The sequence below is a fragment of the Schistocerca piceifrons genome, chromosome 2 (assembly GCF_021461385.2).
Source record: "Schistocerca piceifrons isolate TAMUIC-IGC-003096 chromosome 2, iqSchPice1.1, whole genome shotgun sequence".
Lineage (NCBI taxonomy): Eukaryota > Metazoa > Arthropoda > Insecta > Orthoptera > Acrididae > Schistocerca > Schistocerca piceifrons.
In genome coordinates this window covers 374,149,403-374,168,633 of record NC_060139.1, presented here as the reverse complement: position 1 = coordinate 374,168,633, position 19,231 = coordinate 374,149,403, and the positions used below count along the sequence as shown (strand labels likewise).

Genomic DNA, 19,231 nt, shown 5'->3' with positions numbered 1-19,231 from the left:
TGAAACAACACGTCAATGAACAGAAATGTGCATGTGTGACTGTATAGTACATACTATATTCTGACGAAATGCTACCGCTCCGTGTCGAACTGGTAAATATCGCGAGTGAGGAACAAGTTAACAACAGACAACAACCTCATAAATTTTCGTTTGGCGAAATATAAAATAAACTTACTGGACTGGGAAGCAGTTGCATCTAATGCTCTTCAAAGAAAGCTGGCACACTTACTCGTCATATTTGGCTGGCAATTATCCTTCCATAATACGACATCTGTAGTTTGGGCTTTAAAATTTGCAGTTGCTGTCTATGTGCTTACGAGACGAGATCATAGTTTGAACCCAACAGTCCATTAAACACGATGGCGGGCATTCTAATCTCTACAATGTCTAAACCAGCATCCGGTCATCGTAGAGTAGACCCTCTGTTTTTCCACTAGTATCACACTCGTATCACTGACATCTGTGAGAATGCTGCACGATCAGAAATACCTCGTATCACGGCATGAAAACACTTTTTCCGGAGGTAGATAATACTTTCATGTTTCTGTCTTGTTTGGTGGCTCTTCAGTGGCTGAGTTCAGCGTAACATTGACAGTCTCGTTAATAAAGGAGAAGTATCTACCCGCATCTGTTATCTCTCTGAAGTCTTAACTATTTACTGTTGGCTCGAAGTTGTATAAATCTTAATAGTTTGTATTTATTCGGTACTTCTTCCAGAGCACTACAATTTTCAAAAGTGTTAGAGCAAGTCATCTTCATGAGCGTTCGAACACATAGTTTTCGTATAAGATGTTCTGTGATATTATGCTGCGAGGTTTGTTAAACTCGCACTAGTTCTTTTCGGACCAAATTCAGATCACTGTGAAGTGTACGGCATTGTATATTGAAAACCTTTTATCAAATTTGCCTCCAGAAATGTGAATTAGGTTGATATTGTAATAGTCACTTTAGTGAGATGGGTCATTTGCAGCCGGCATTATGTTCGTTCTGAAAATGTCAATAAGGATGATCCTCCAGATGTGTCGCTCGATAATAAATAAGAGAAATAAAAATTGTAACATTTCAGAATACAGACAGCGCCATTTACTTGTTCGCAATATTTAACTTCCATATTACTTTGTGGCAGTTTTAGTTGCGAGCGACTACAGCATGGTTGAGAAAAACAAACTGATCATTCAAACAGTTTGATGGCATGGCGCGGAAAGAGGCAATTGACTCTAAATAATGAAAAGTGTGAGATCGTCCACATGAGTACTAAAAGGAATTCGTTAAATTTAGATTATACGACAAATCACTCATATCTAAAGGCTGTTAGTTCAATAAAATACCTACGGATCACAATTAGAAACAGCTTAAATTGTAACGTGGGGAAGACGAACCAAAGACTGTAATTTATCGGCAAAAAACTTAGAAGATGCAACATATCAGCCAGAGAAACTGCCTGCACTACTCTCGTCCGTTCTTTTCTGGAGTTTTGCTGCGCGTTATGGGCATCGAGAAAGTTCAGACAAGCACAGCTCACATTATATTATCGCGAGACATGATACGCGAGTTTGGGTACTAATCATAAAAACGAAGGCATTTCTCGTTGGGGGAGGGGGGGGCATCTTTTCACGAAATTTCAATAACCAGCTTTCTCCTCCGAATGCGAAAATAGTTTGTTTCGTCCACCTACACAGCGTGAAATGAACACCGTACGACAATAAGAAGAATCAGAGTCCGCACGGAAAGATGTAAGTGTTGGTTTTTCTCTCCCGCTGCTCGGATGTGGAACGGTAGAGAAATAGTCAGGTGGTGGTTCGATGAACCTCTGCCAGACATTTAAGTGTGAATTGCAGAGTAGTCATGCAGATGTAGATATTATCGCAGCATGGCAGAATTTAACAGTGCTGCCATCTGTTAAAAATACTACTTCGTACTGGGACATAAATGTTTGTGAGTACACAAAGGGAGCTGTACTTGTGTTTTATCTCAGGCCCTTGTCTATGGCGAAGATTAATCCTATAGACTAGCTATTAAGTCAACACCCAGTAGATTCGATTTAAGTCACGTCGAGTTTTCTAAATATAAAGCGCGATCGAAAAGTCGCTCGCATAAAAATACTAGGTGTGATCAAAAAATACGGTGAATAATTTTAGTAGAGACGAAGTAATAAGCTCACATGGAATTGACTTTATCTCCTTCAAAGTACTGTCCTTGGATAGCAATGCAATTATCCCATCGTTGAATCCATGACTGCAAGCATTTCTGAAAGCGTCTTTTGCAAGGGCATTCAGCTGCGCTGTATAGCCTTCTCAGTGTCAGGAAGAGTGTAAAAACTTTTTCCTTTAAAAACTATTTTAATTTTTGCAAAGAGCCCGAAGAGACATGGTGCTAAATCTGGGGATTAAGGTGAATGTGGACAGACAGGAACATTGTTTCCGGCCAAACACTAGCGAATTAAAAGCGAAATTGGCACGGCGAGTTGTCCGGATGAAGAAGGAAGCCATTGGCCCATTTTCCTAGTCTCGCATATTGTTTCGCAAACGTTGCAGTATGTCCTTGTAAAACTCGGCGTTATAACTGTTCCCCAAGGAACGAACTCTGATCGCACTAAGCCTTCACTATCGGAAAAAACACTGAACACGCCGTTAAAATTCGATTTTGATTGACGTGCCTTTTTAAGGGGAGGAGATTTGATGGTTTTCCATTGGGAACTCTGAATTTTCGTCTCAGGATCGTACCCAAAGACGCAAGTTTCATCTCCAGTTACAATTTTGGAGATTTAGCACCATGTCTCTTCGGGCATAATTGAAGACTATCCTTCAATTCCGTGCAAACTGACACAACATTTTCCTTCTGTTCATTCACTCATATGCCGGGGAGCAAATTTCGCATTCACTCGCCTCATTTGCAAACTATCTTTTAAAATGCTATGTATTGGCGCTTACGGCACGATAACCTCTTCGATAAGCTGTCGAATAGGTATTCGCCTGTTTGAACGAAAAATTTTTGCCACTTTTTACACGTTTTCATCCGTTTTTGAGGGTAATGGATGTCCCGAAAGTTACGTCTTCTACAGACTCGTTTCCTCTTTTAAATCGCTCATACCACTTGTACTGTCTTCAGAGTTACAGCATTATCGCCATACACCAATTTTCAGCATTTCATGGCTTTCTTTGGCACTTTGTTGCAACTCGAACCAGGTCTTAATGTTCGCTCTTTGTTGGAAATCCACGATGCGCCGACAGACACACTAAACGCAACCTCACTCTAGCGTCTCTGGACCCTGACTGAGAAGTCAGAGCGTGTTCAAACATGACGCTACCCTCTCGATGGATCAGACTATCGGACAAATTATATCAAATGGTTGTGGCGTCAGCAGTTGCTGCTAAAATAGTTGATTCACCGTACCGTCTTTCTTAATTACGTTTCGTAAATGAGTGTGTAAATAGCAGTTACATTGCATTTGTTTGATCAGCCATCACAAGATATCAGTAAGGGTATTATCGACAACAAACAGACTCCAATGTAACGGGCACAAGTCATATGACATCTGTAGTATTGTGCTGTTCATTGATTGGTATATATGTCGTTTTCTCAAGAGAAACTGCTTTTAGTTGTTCAACAGTACTTCGCCAGTTCTTAGTTTTCACGTATTGTAAACGCAGGTCGTTGGAAATATCCAGATACCGCAGAACTGAAAATTCAACAATAACGAGAATAATCGTCGTTTACCGAAATGCGGATCAACTGTAGACATGAAAAGAAGCAGAAGACCAGCTACTTTGGTGAACTCTATGCCGGCTGAGGTGAAGACTGTGACGCAGCGTTCACCTCCGAAATGTTTTAAGAGACTATTTTTCCAATCTCAGATTTCGTTCGGTAGTGTTCATAAAGCGATTCTGAAGTTAAAATTTTGTGTGTAGCATGTTCGTAGTGTGCAGTAACTGAAGGCACAAGATAAAGAAAAGCGTATAGCTAATGTACATGGTTTTGGTCAATTGCTGATGACCATGGAGACGCAGAACTGGGCGTGTTTCACCTTCGTGGCCACATGAACACTCAAAACACAACCGAAAATCGACATGTTTTTTTTTTTCACGAAAACACCTTGCACTGTCAGAAAACTGGAGTGTTGGTGTGCCATATAACATTTCGTTTAAAAATGTGGTGAACAGTATCATGCAGCAAGACATCATTACAAAGTTTATTTCGCTACTTGAGGCTGATGTGTGCGACTTCTCGGTCACCGTGGGCTTTCGTGCAGTGGTTAAGGTACTGGACGAGCATTCACGAGAGGGCGGTTTCTACCGTCCAGCTACCCAGATTTAGGTTTCCCGCAGATTCCAGAAATCTGTTCACAAAAATGCTGGAATGGTTTCTTTGAAAAGGATTCTTAATTTCGCTCTTCATTCTTGTCTATGCGAACTTGTGCTCCAACTCCAACAAGCTCCTCATCAGCGGAGGGTTAAATACCGAGCTATTTTATCTTCATCCTAAATGTTTTGGTAAATATGTCAACGGGTCAGGATGGCTACATCAACAGTTGACGAGAAAACGCCTGAGAGACGTAGTAAAACGCCGTACATTTGACTGTGATCCAAAACAGACTGTGATCCAGAACAAATACCAATTATTCGAATAGCGAAGAAATCTGACTTGTGTGAGTGGGCAGAACTTAATCGCTGATGTCTGAAGAATATGCTCACCATAGTAATCGTACTGTGCCGTAAACAAGATGGACGATTTTGGAATGTGGTTGCAGGTACGCGGCGTATCAGTGCCGGGGCCACTGCGACTTCCCCCTCGGGCAGAGCCAGCGGCCGACCAACCACGCTACGGTGCAGAGCCTGGCACGTCAGCTGGGGCTGGCTGCCGACGTGGTGCGACCCAGCTGCGTGCCAGCAGCCCTCAAGCCACTCACTCTGCTCTATTTCGACGACAGCCACAACGTCGTGCTGAAGAGCTTCGAGGGAATGGTAGCCGAGAGCTGCGGCTGCCACTAGGCCAGCGGTGGCCTCAGTGGGCCCGACATTGCGCCTGCTGCGTACATCTCTAATCACTTGCGATACTTTAGCCCCAGTCGGATTTCCAGCAGATGGTAAAAGTTAATTAACCGCTGACGAGAACGCTCGGACGCAACTGAGTTCCGAATATTTCAGCTATTTGGTTTCGAATTTTGAATATTTTCTTTTAAATATCACAGTTAAGTTAGTCGGTAAATACTGTGTCTTCAATCAAATACGCCTCCTTGTATTTGAACTCTTCCTAAGGCAAAACCTAGGTGAAGAGTTTACCGTAAGTGTGCTCAAATTTAAGTGAATATAAGAAATCTGTCACAAAGGTGTGCGTTAATTCTCATTCGTATGGTAGAGTCGTCGATTACTTTCTTCATCTGCCAGGGGAAATTAAACACTGTCCTCGAGACGTAAATTGGCAGATACAGGCAAAAAGTAAAAGAAAGTTCTAAATACAAATCCTCAATTACACAAGCAAAGGAATTACTACTCTATAGTAGACACAGTTCCAATTGTCGATGGAGTTCACACATCCACTGAAGAGGAAATTCTTTCATGAGGTACATAAGTAATTTCTATGGAAAATATAGTGGAAAAAGTGATGAACAGAAGCTTAGCACAACAGGTAGAAAACAAATGCCGATCGTCAAACAACCATCTAACAATCATACAGTGCCGTAGTCTTTAATGAGTTAGAAGTTCTTTGTGGTTTCAAAGAAAACATAATTTATTTAAATGCATGCCACAAGTGAACCGCCTGCTCCGTGATCTAGAAGTTATTGTGTGATTGGGTCGTCTGCCTATTATTAATAATCTCTCAGTGATATTACAAAATACATTTTGCTGTTGGTTACGAAATTCGATACTTTCATGCTGGGCAATAAGTGTTTTTGAGCAACTTTTTTCTATGGATGTTGGCTGAAATAGTATCCGTATAACTCATTTCTGCTATTAATGGCCGCCATTTAGTATTAATTAGATATAACTATGTAGTAACGCCACCCATGTGGCTTCTGTTTCTCCGATCTCTGTTTTTTTTAATATTAATTTTCGTCAGTAACCTGTAATTAGTGCCATGAGATAAAAAAATGTTATTATAAAAACATGATTTAGAGACAACAACAAATATGTGATCAAGGATACGGCTATAAATGGCAGAGAAACCACTTGGAGACAGGAGCTGGTGGTACTTCGCAATATACTTTCTCTGCCAGCAATTCTCGTGAGGCCAGCGTATCTTAGCTTATGCTCCAAGACGTTTGAATAGTTTAACATTCCTCACTTGTTTTTTTCTTTTTTATCCAGTTTGAATGTGTGTGCCTGAGAGTGCTCACGTTAGTGTGTGCATGTGTGTGTGTGTGTGTGTGTGTGTGTGTGTGTGTGTGTGTAGCGTCTCATAATAATGTTCTTCGAGTGTGCCAAGTTCTGTACAGATTCGTATCTTGGCACGTGAGGGGCTCCGGGAGGAGATCATTTGTCTTCTATGTGTATTCAAAAAGAGTCTGTAAAGCAATAAATATTCACTATTCTAAAAACAGCGTCTGATTTATTCTTTCATTCGCCCATAAATAACTTCTTAAATACCATGTGTGCCGTTCCAGCTCGAGCTGTAAGTCAAGCCTTCTTTCGCTACCGATGTTTCTAGACAACTATTACAGCTATTATTGAAGAAAGAGTAAAAAGAGAAATAAGAGCAAAATCAAATCTGAACGAAAGAACCTACTCAAGATGAATTATGTTCCTTTTACATAATCCAGTGTTCAACAAGGACCGAGAAGTAAACGAGGCCGGTCGAGTGCGTTCGTTTTTGTTCTATTTATCTCTTGACATATTTTGCAACACTCTAGCACATTAACAATGCGCCATTACGCCGTTACGCTTCCAACACTGTCAAAGACATAAGATTTATCGCCCTCCGTCTGAGACCTTGTTTCTGAAAATATCTTTCAGCTCCAGATCAAGTTTCAAAAAAACTCGCACTGTTAATTCGCACTAAATAAAACCTGATGAAATATGATGATGTTTATTTAAAGCTTCATAATGCTCTTCCATCATTATGGTATCAACAATGGTCGCATACGATTGACGCCGGTGCTTCAGAGGTTCAAAACCAATCAGCAGTTGAGTTTTTAGCTTGGGGTGAAACTGAGAAAATACGTCCCAACTTTGCTGATTATTGCCTATACTACCCAAAAAATGTTAAATATGTGACTGTGCTCTATTTCGAACGAACATTTACAGCCTCTTCTGGAATACCGTTCTCATCCTACAACGTCATCGTTTTCGAATTGGACAGGAATGAGAGATGGACGGAGAGAGTAAGGATGGAGTTAGTAACTCACAGTAACATCTTTAATTGCTCTGTAATTGCTGTTTTTTTCGCATACATTAGCAACTCTGAGTTCAAGTCGAAGAAAACAGTTACTAACTGTCAAGGGTAGCCATACTCCACTAACATAATTCTCAGTATCTGCCATGGTAGCTTTCGGTAACCGTAACAACCCAGGGGAATTTTCCTCAACGCTTTCACAGTCATCCCAGAATTTCACTGGTAAAGGAACTATCGCTGAAGACGACATGTTATACGAAATACGATTACAAATAAATAAAGCGTGCTGGGAGGTGAAACCATATAGGTAAGGTTCGCTAAAACGAACAGTACAGCGGGCAAGAAAAGAATTGCCATGACAGTATTTACGAACGAAAGAAACAAAAAGAACTTCTAAATATTATTACCTTATTGAATAAATATATTTTATTAGTAACATCAGCCCATAGAGGGGCTTCCCGAATCTCCTACTCAAAATAAAACTCAACACAACTCTGTATTCACAACACACGTAACCAAGTCTCTCATCCATTGAAAAAAATGGTTAGTGTTTTACCTAAATTCTCTTTTAATCCAACGTTAAAATGCAGTTACCTTCTCGCATCAGCCACTATGCCGTTTTCTAAAGTGTAATTTTGATTTGTCCTTGAACCCAATTTGAGAGAAAATCTCGAGGTTTTAACAGTTCAAAACAAAAACGTCTTTTAATGTTAGTACAAAATATAATCAAATAGTGAAACAGGTGAGCAATTTTTAAAACGGGTATTTCGCTTAGTATGAAATTTAATGCCTTCCAGTCCCAAATATTCTCTCACACCCGCCTTCGTATCGGAGCCTTCAGCGTATGTGAGTGCCACACGAGAAACAATATTTCAAAAGCCGGAATTGCCTAGGTTTTTCCATGCTCTTTGCTCGTAATCATAGCTGATGGTCACTTTAATCCATTCCTATGTTACCATCAACGACCCTTTCCAAATGCGCAGTGTCTTCATAAGTCCCCCTCATAGTTGGAGAGTATTGGGCATGGCAACGACCCCCATAATAGACTTGACACGAGGATACTTGATACCAATGAACACCGTCTGCACATGGAAAGCATGTATGAGATGTGCACGATTTCGTTTACATCATTATTTTGATTTGTTTCGGCTGTGTGGTCGTTGTCTAAGCAGTAGAGCTACAGAAATTTCCATTTTCTTATTTGTTCTTGCGTGTTTTAAGTTCTCCTGTCGTTTAGAAGACGGATGTATGATGTAAGTGCGCTTAAATTTTATTTCATGTGCATGTGATTTTTTTGTTATTTAAAATTTTCCAATGTCTTCTTTACAACAAAAACTCTTTGTACTAAACCTGTATCCAAAGTTTTGGAGCTGTAGGAAAAAACAATCGGAAGGGAATTTCAGGGTCAGGAAGGGGGAGGCATTGAGGCCATCGACCACTGCCCACCCTGTCTCCATCATCGTAAAGCTGACCGCTCTACTTCCTTAAGGCAAGATTAAAAAATAAATCTAAAGATATAATACAAAAAAGTGCCTAAAGCGACCACTCAGGTAAAACGATTAAAAAAATAAAATATCCGGATTAAATTTCAAACCTCGAACAGCAAATCATGAAGTGTGGCCATGTGCCACTGGTGATGCCAATCCGTCCATTGGATGGGGACGTTAACCTTGGCAACCTCCTTGATGTTGGAGGTGTGTGTGTGCACGCGCGCGCATTTTGTTTATTTTTTATGGAATTTTATGAATCATTGAGAATATTGTCCTTCTGCTATTGCTTTATTTGTCATTTAGCATATTATCATTTTTATTTACGGTAGTCTGTATGAAATATTCTTCCCCTAAACTGAAAGTTCCCCTTCTTTTGTTGTTAAGGAATAAGACCTACATGTTTGTTTTTAACTCAGTATGGTGATGATGTTCTGTCATTAGATGTTCTACGTATGTGGAGTGGGTACATTAACGTTTCAGATCCCTTATATATTCTTTTTGCCTGATATTAATATCCCTAAACATTATCATCAACACAGCACTAAACAGTGGACACAAGATCAAGATAGCATACAAGGTACACCACACTATGAAAACGAAAATACTAGTAGCACACAATGCTAATCGCACCAAAATATTCATTCTTTAACACAAACACAAAATGGCACCCCACAACATAACAAGACCAACTCACATCAGTAACAATTTCTAAAAAAATAAAATTAATATATTCTTCAAAACAAATAGCACAATACAAATCAAATTAAAAACGTGTCACAAGCGTCAAATAAATGCAACGCTACAGAAATATATTAATTAAAGTATAATACCTACAACTCTAAATATTTTGGGATAACACCAAGCAATTTTAATATCAGATACAGACAACATATAAGGCCACTGAAGAGTGAAGGTACCCACTTTGCACATGCAGAACATCCATCACCACTACGCTGGGATAAAAACAGACATGCCAGTCTTACGCCATAACAACGAATTAAAGGTAACCCTTACTCTATAGGAAGAATATTTCACGCCGAATACCATAAACAAAAACGAAAATATGCTAAATGACGAAGCAACAATAACAGAATGATCATGGTCTCACTAATTCATTACTTACTACAAAAATAAAACACACGCATTGTGCCCAGACACCCATCCTCCCTCCATCTCCACTCAAACAATCAACTCTACTAAAAGTTATGTGCAGTGAAATACAAGCATAATTAAAAAACAACCATATATTTGTAATCAGTTATGTAATTTAAATGAGCTGTCAAGAGTCATTTGTTCTCCTATCTAAAGATGTACAATAGGTCACTGATGATGCCTAGCATGAATAGGCAAAACATGTTTGGTAGGCACAAACAAAACGTTCAGTGGCAAAAGATGAATTTTTTCTTATCTATAAGATAAAGCATACGTTTGATATTCTGTTACAGCATACAATACGTTTCTAAAGACACAGTGAACTTGCGAGGTTCTGGGATTAGGAAATGTTTTGTGGATGTTTTAAATCTAAAGAACCTGCATATGACTTGATCACGCACTCAAACCCCCTTTTCTCAGTATCACGATAACTAAAGTGCAAGGATAAATACACATGGAAACAATTAGTGAAGTGACCCTGTAAATGACAGTTACAAAGAATTGTACTCATGTGATAACTGAATTAAATTATGAAGTAATTAGCTTCTTTAGTAGTCATTAATCAATATGGAAGGAAACGACAGCTATTAATTGACAATTGAATGACAAACAGATTGAGTACAACAAAATGAATTATTGAGCTAAAGACATGGAAAAACAGACTATACATTAAAATAAATCCTCATTGTAAGGGCATAACAAATATCTACTTGATTCCTGTAAATTGTTAAACAATTAATTTGATAGGTAGTGCAAGTGGATTATTTGACTCTATTTTTTATATCTAAAGTTTCAGCTCTCCCTTTGTTTCCAGCATTGGCCAATAGGAACACAGTATTCCGAGGAGGGATAAAACCTCTGTCTACATGTTTAGAGACGTTAGTTCACACAGACAGTCCGGGAGTGTTCACAGACAGGAACCAAGTGTGGAATTTCCCAAACAACAGAATGCCTCCACTTGATGTTTTGTTTGGGGGCTGTGAGTCAAAGGGGGCCGATATCTGATCCTTGGTCGATGGTATTCAGTGACGCCATCTGTAATTAAGACAATGAGCGGTTTTTACCTTCGTGGCGACCCCCCGACGATAGACACACACATGGGAGACCCCAAATGGTGGCTACTATACTTCCTCGGTGATTACAGTTATTACAACACATGAAGCGGGGTGGGTGGTGCAAATGTGAGCTCTACTCAAGTCGTGGGAGAGAGGGGAGCTATCTCCCGCGAACTGATAGCATAAAGAATATGTATGAATATATTATTGACTTGGATTTGAATTTCATGTCGTGAGATCCTTCCTCTCCAGCACAGAGTGAGTCTTTTTTTCCCCGTTTTTTCTGGCAGAAGTTGGGGGGGGGGGGGTGAAGGGAGTTACGAATGTTCTATGGTGATGGCATGATGCACTAGCTCAGTCAATCCCTGCACGTCATCGTGAGTGCACACACAAAAATTTTCCAACAAGATGGCACCTTCAATCTGCAGCAGAGTAATTACATCATTAGAATGTGTAGTTGCTGGATGTGAGCTTTTACCACCAAATAAAAGAGAGATGCAACCTCTGTAAATTGAAACTGGGTCCTTTTTCCGCCAATTTCCAGACAGGGGTGGGAGAGGGAAAGTGTGGGAGGGGAGATATGGGAGATTCCCCAGAGAGAGAGGGGTTAATTAATTGATCGATTTAATTAATTAGTCAATTGATTTGATATCAAAAGTGTGCTTGTATGTGTGAGGGAGATTGGAAGGGTGGGAGTTGGAGGGGGAGGGGAAGGGGTGGGGGGTTTCTCAGAAGGACATATTATCCCCAGGGGATCATAAACCACTTAGCAGAACAATAGCTTAAGGTAAGGAGATCACAAATCAGTCAAGTTTGTCGCTGAATGTATGCAACCCACACTAACAGAAACAAAATACGCCAGAACAATGGTTGTCCTACTAAACAATGTTCAGAAGAACAGGTCGCCATGCATTTGATACATGCATACTAGTAGAACAAATCATGATCAGAGGGAGCTTCCAGGGTGGATAGTCATTGTAAAAATACTTCTGAAGAAACAGAATATTGCAGAATATATGTAAAACAAAGCATAGGGCTATAGACAGAGTGGGCCTGAAAGAAAGGCGCTGGCCTGTCTAGAGGGCAATGCGTTAAGCCTTCACGAATTACCGCCACAATATTTTATAGAAAGATCTCTCACAAAACTCAAGGAAATCATGATCATATGTAAAGACTGTTAGTGGTGCTAAAGTTAGTGTCCAGACACTCATAAAGAAGACAGTAATTGAAACCGATGGCAGCAAAGCAAAAGCACAAACACTGGACTCCGTTTTCAAATGTTCCTTTATAGAGGAAAATCCAGGTGTATGCCCCAATTTAATTTCCAGAGTGATACAGATATTAGCGGCACTGATATTGAGAAACAGCTGAAATCGCTAAAACTGAGCAAAGCTCTGTGGCCGAATTGTGGTTTCCTAACATATTCCATATTCCGGCTGATTTAGTCCCTCTTTTAAGTATAATGTGCCACAGATACGTCGAACAAAAAACAATGCTCAGTAGTTGGAAGGAAACACAGATCACTCTCGTTTACAGAAAGGGTAGCAGAAGTGATCTAAAAAACTACCGTCCAATGCCCTTAGCATACATTTATTGCTTATTCGTCTAATACTTAATCTTCTGCAGTTGTGCGTATCGCTTCAAACTTCGCACGAAGGCAGATTTTTTAAATCCAATAGTCTTACATCGCTGTCTGAGTGTAGAACCAAATAATTAATCTAAAATCCCTAAAGGGAAATACAATGGAAGTTAATGTTATGACTACTGTCGGCTAAAGGTATGGCGTAATCTTTTTTTTCTTTTTCAAAAGCAAATTGATTGCCTAAGTTCCATCTCAGAGACTTACCAAAACAGATAGAAATTCGCAACGACGACTTAGAATTGAGAAACGAAGAATTCAGGGAATCAGTTCAGTCACCAACCAGAATTTTACGAACGACTATACAGATAAGAGGACAGGAATCTGCTAAAGTTGTACAGGTGCAATAACTTTCGAGTCGCAAAAGTTACCTGCATTTTGGTCAGTTTATAGTACGCATTGAGAAGCCCACTTATGTATTTCTTCTGTGACACAGTGCTTAACTGCTGATGATATACTCACATTATCAGTAAATGAAGAGCACTGCAGCGTGGCCAACAATTCTAATATAATGATCAACGTCACAGAGTATCACAAACGAGCAAACTTTATTAACTTACGGGTAACAATTTATATCACATGGATATAGCAAGTGGAAAATGATAACTGAAATTTCTGCCAGTAAGAATCTTCCATATAAAGATGAAGAAAAAACTGAAACGCTGAAGTAGCTACACGTTGTGGCCGCGACTTCCATTTGTCCTGTGCGAATTTTAGAGAACAGCAACTCACAGACCGTGGGTAAAGTGTACATAATAGCGGCTGCCCCACCCTACTGTCGCGCAGAAATTTCCTCGTTTTTACGAAAGTAGCGAGCTGCAGTGAAAGTTACCTTAAATTATTCCACATCATTCGCATATTCATAGTGCAAACTCAGAGGGTGAAGAAACAACATGGGGCAGAGTAAACTACCAGCTGTAGAAATAATTCCAGATTTTACGAATAACTAATCATCTGATCGAGAAACTAATCACACATTTAACAAATATGAATGTGTACGCAGCAGTAAAAATATTGCCGAAATGTTGCTGGGATCAATTGTTACAACTGTGTTGATTATGGCAGGAAATTTTTATGTATACTAGAGTACGTTTACATAATCTGAAATGTGCGTAAACACACTCCCCTCCACTTATAAGTGACGCTTGCGTCAAAATATAATTATGTACACATTTTAATAAAAATGCTCACTACAGTGAAAAAGGTCAGTAAGTGCAAACAGACAGATGTTACAATAAGAACTGCTCAAAAAGAACAACATCGCTGTAGTAGTATATGATAATGTTGTTCATCATTTCATAGTACAAGACAGCGAACATGAAAATTAAGGGTGGTATTGATGACCAACACAACACTCCCAGTAAAATAAACGAGTATAATCTTCATTGGATTAACAACTTTCAAGCGCTTCTTGCTCGGGACCAGATTAAAACACAGAATCACGGTAGTTCCGACGTACTATCCTCCCATGACAGCACTGCTGCTTGAAGAATGGTATACGCTTCTAAACCAACTGGAACCCTTCATACCTAGATACGGGCATCTTATTGTAAAATGCGCATATTAATGTTGCAAAACAAGTGACAGTTGAGAAAAATCTGTATTGTGTGTGGCGGAAGAATTTGACCTGTTCGTTTCGATTGACGGTTGGTCGAGAATATCTGTTCCATCAGCATCTCTTGTGCTCTATCCCGGCGGAAGGTACGCAACCATTTCCCTAATTCAGACTACTTCTCGGTATACACAAAAAACGTTATAACAAAAGACTCAACAGACATGAAACTATGTAGAACATTCAAAGCAATTAAGACCAGATATTAATAAATTTCACAAAGTGAATAAGTGGAACCCACTGTCATTATGACATCGAAATAAATGAGATAAAACACAATTAATAAAATCTTCCTGGCTATCACGACTGCCATTGAACAGATCGGAGGCCCAAGAGTTCCTCTTTGGAACCCTGAATGTTCGAGTCCAGTAGGGATGGGCTCGTATATATTCTTCTATTTGCAGGAAAACATCTCATCTTCCACAAAATCGATGCAGCAGCCAAATAGTCCTGAGGCAAACGAAAAACAAACTGGAAAACATTTTGCGAAAAATCGTCAAAAATATCCCGTTAATTTATGTATACAGGACTTTTAAAAAGCTTATTAGAGAAGTGTGCCAGTGATGTAGTTCCATGATTGGATAGAGAGAGAGGCCTTTGCAATAGCATCGTACTACCAACCATATCTAACAACCTGTGTAATTCGATTTAAAGGAAATGTAAGCCCATGAAATAAATAGCCGTACTTTAACCTCATACTTCACTTTTAAAAAAGTCAAGGAGTCTGAAAACACAGTTTTTAGACGTCGCTCACATCCACTATTGACTACGCAATACAGCAATGAGGAAACAAAATTCATTCACTCTTTCCATTTATGCCTTGAAATATGGTAGTCTGGAATATTTCATGTACTGATGCCAATGAAAGACACTAACAAAGCAAGTTCGTGCCGACTAATATCCCAATCTTCACGTTTGGTGAAAAAATGTGAAAGGCTTCAAGTAACGACACGAATTGTTGTTGGAGCATCAGGACTTCCCTTCAAAACACAATTCAGGTTTGAAATAGGTAGAGTAATAATTGTTTACGTCAGTTTTTTATGTGCATAGAGTGGACATTTGAAACAAAGTCCCGACAGCACTGTTCTCATAGGACAGTGTAGATATTGCTTTACTTAAATGAAGATACAAGATCTGCCAATAATATGGGTTTTTTTTCATTGTCATCTTCTTTACCCTAAACATGAGGAAAATCTCCATCTGGTTCCCATATAACACTTCTTTAGGATCTCAAGAGATAGCTAAAAGGATGTTCGCAGGACCAACTGGTCGATCTGTGCAATGTTAAGATTCGTGGGGCATTTGGATGTGATAGTGGTCCAATGTTCGACTGTGTGCGAACGTGAGAGCAGGCATATTCGTTTTTAGGGTTCCAGTCATCCACCACAAGAGAGAATCGCCACACTGTGCACGAAGCACATCGCAACCGCTTCAAACCCTCAAAATGTAGTGAATGCCCTGCAACATTCTGCGTCATCCTGTACCATTGGTGAGAGACTGACAGCAGCCAGACTTTGGAATTACTGCTGCCGTTGAGACCACAACACAAATGACTGTGCTTGGATTGGTGCTAAGATCAGGAAGCATGTACTGCTGATAAATGGCGTCACACTGTGTTCAGCGATGAATCACAGTTCTTCACTGTCCTGGATGAGCACTGTCGCCAAGTATGGCCGCGACCTGGTGGAGGTTCCATTCCCATACCTTTTGGAGGCGCAGCGGTGCTTCTCCTGGTATCGCAGTGTGGTATGCCATCAGGTATGACTTCAGGTCATGGCTAGTAATGACTGACGGAGCTCTGATGGCACATCAATTCGTCGCGAACGTTCTGCGTTCTCATGTGTAACCTCCCATCTGACAATATCGTGGTGCCATTTTTCAGCAGAACAATGTTTGTCCACAATGTGTGTCTATGAAATATCTGCGTTGTGTTGAGCTATTCCCGTAATCAGCAAGATTGCCTGATATATGCCTGATAGAATATGTGTGTGACCAGACTTGACACCAACATGTCCTGATGCGACTATTCGGGATACAAAGACAGATGTGGGCCAGCCTGACTCACGGGAGGATACAAATGCTTTACAAGATCCTTCCCAAACCAGTAAGTTCATGCATCCAGGCCGTAGGCGGTGCAACATCGTTCTGAAAAGTGAGCTCATACTGACAAGTTCTATGTCAATCTGACTCTATTTTGTAATCACTGAAATAACATCACACACCAGCTCAAGCAGTGAGGTTTCATGTGTGACTGAATGATCATGCAGCCAAGAAATTGGCCTTATGACACCTGGCGTATTTAATAGCGCCAAACGGTGAAGGATATCATTCACCATGATAAGTACACACGATGTAACGCATGAAGCAAGGAAAAATCCTCCTCTTTAGGCATGTTTGATAATACGGTTTATTAAGTTATATGCGAGGGTTGTGAAAAAAGTCATTGTAACTATTTTTACTTGTAGATACCCACCCGGCTGCAAAATGCGACATATACAGATGAAAGGACGACGTTAGAACTGCATGCGTGGACGCTGAAGAACACACGAATATTGTCCCAAACGTACATATTATAGTAGTGAACAGGGCAATAGTATTTCATGCTGCAAAATGATTACGCCATTGCTGATACGCCAAAACTGGGTCTAAAGACAATCAAAGTAGGCCCCCTACAACGTCCACCACACGATGCCAACGATGTGCGAGGCGCTAAAATACCATCTGTCACCATTTGCCGCACCATATGTGAACACGTCATCAGTTGTCGCACAGGACTGGCAATGTCCTCTCCTGTCGTAAATCGCCTACAGACTAGTGGTTTCTTTACCTTCCATAGAAGATCAAAGCCACAGGGTGAAAGGACAGAAGAGTACACCGGGTACTCCAAATCGTCCCATCCCCAGCGTTGCAATTGCCTCCAAACACACTCAGCTTTATGTGATTTTGCGTTGTCATCCAGTATGATAGTACTGTCCACAAGATCTGGACGTTTCTCGAGAACGCCCCTTTGTACCTGTAGCACCAGGAAGTCCCTGTATTACTCTGTACTCACACTGTTCCATGTAGAACAAAGTCGCACACAGTGACATCACTGACGTCATACGCAATGATCACAATCAATTTCACATGGGAAGGATTCTGACGGGACTTTTACCGCCTTGGTGATCCGACGTGTCGCCGCTCTGTGCTGACGTTTTGAGTTCGGGTTCGTATGGCCAGGCCCAAAATTCAGTGATGGCGATTACCTTTATTCGTGACAGGAAGTGGTTGCTATTCTATTGTTAGGATGCTAGGATGTCGGAGCATACTGCATATCGCATCTATCATTGAACTTCCTCAGTTCATGTGGTACCCACAGCGATTTTGCGCAGCTCTGTCCGCAATATCCTAAGGATGGTGCGTTTCTCGATGCCACTTGTCCTCTCTCACTCCAGTAGCTCCCATCGTCTGTCTTCCTCCAGGAGCTGCTTGATGGGGTCTGTACACTGACAGGTCGTCCAGAGTGTTGGTGATCACCAGTTGACAGACGTCCTTGCTGATACTTTCATACCCGCAATGCTACTGTACGGTATGGGAAAGCACTAGTCCCAAGGGTTTCCACCAACTCACTGTGACATTATCTCGAATTCCTCTCTTGGAAAACGATATTTTGATGTGTGTTCGCTGCTCAACACAGATTACTTCCATCTCACACGACATTCGCCACACGAATGATTTCGTAGCAAACTCTGCGCCACTACGAGCAATCACAGAGCCATCGATTGTTGTGAATACACACTATGCCTGTATATCTTCCACGCGACTAATATCAGTTTGTGATCCGGTTAAATATCCACAAGAAAAAAAATAGCTGCACAGGCTTTTGCCCCAACGCTAGTATAAGTCAGTAATATAATATACTGAAGCGAAAATCTATACATATTACAAAAATATACGTATGTATGTTCCCCAGCTCCTCCTGAAGCACTCGATCGCTTTCGACAAAACTTGGTACACTAATCAGTTGCTGTGTGGAAGAGTCGCTGCCGCGCGAATACTCAGACTCTATTCAACTACTATTTGAGAATGAGAGCACTTAGTGACTTGCAATAAGCTTCACACATAATTTCAAACCATTACGAAACTTCTTCTCGATGAAAGGAAAAAAACGTTTATTGCTTACAATAGTTTTACTGTTCATGCACTAAAAATGCCGCATCAGGCATGCCGTTTTAATTTATTACTTCTTTACTGCTAACTGTACTCGCGATGCAATTTTTCAGACAGTATTTACAAACACCACATTATATCATATTTCAGAAGACGTGACTCATAAGCACTGATATGCGTGAATACCCTACAAAATTATGTCATTGTGTGACACATAGTTCAAGAGATACGACGTCATAAACATTGAGCTGCGTGAAAAAGTAACTGCATGGCAAAATTCGCTAGCGATCCAGGTGAAATATGTGTACAAATATGTGTGAAATATATTAAATATATGTGGCAAAGACTAAGGTTAAATAGTTCTAAACTCCTAAATCGATTTCAACCATACTTGGTATCCATATTACTTACTATCTGGAACGAAATGCTGTGGAAGTAAGCACCAGCAACCTCCTGTTGGGGTGGGAATGTTAACGTGGAGAGAGATAGGGGGAGGAAGAGATGGACAGACAGAGAATGGAAAGGAGGACATGGATGCAGATATGGGGGAGCAGGAGATGAACAGATAGAAGAGGAGGTGGGAAATGGACAGAGAAAGGAAATAGCAGGAGATGAACAGAGGGAGGGGGGAGGATACAGATAGAGGAAATAAAGAGGAGATTGACAGAGAAAGGGAGGAGGAGGAGATGGGAGTTTAAGGGGAGAGGAGGAGATCTATAGAGACATGGGGAGGAAGATATGAATACAGAAAGTGAAGAGCTGGACAGAGAGAGAGGGGGGGGGGAGGAGGGATGGACAGAGAGGG

The 19,231-nt window shown here is 40.5% G+C and overlaps 1 protein-coding gene across 1 annotated transcript in view; it reads left to right on the top strand.

Moving 5' to 3' along the window:
- The window catches only part of LOC124775408 (bone morphogenetic protein 8B-like), a 151,032-nt gene extending 144,494 nt beyond the window's left edge, over positions 1–6,538 (top strand). The window contains exon 6 of the mRNA XM_047250241.1: positions 4,748–6,538. Coding sequence (XP_047106197.1) covers positions 4,748–4,988 — 241 coding nt within the window. The 3' untranslated portion in view covers positions 4,989–6,538. The remainder of the gene's footprint in view (positions 1–4,747) is intronic.
- The last annotated feature ends 12,693 nt before the right edge of the window (positions 6,539–19,231 follow it).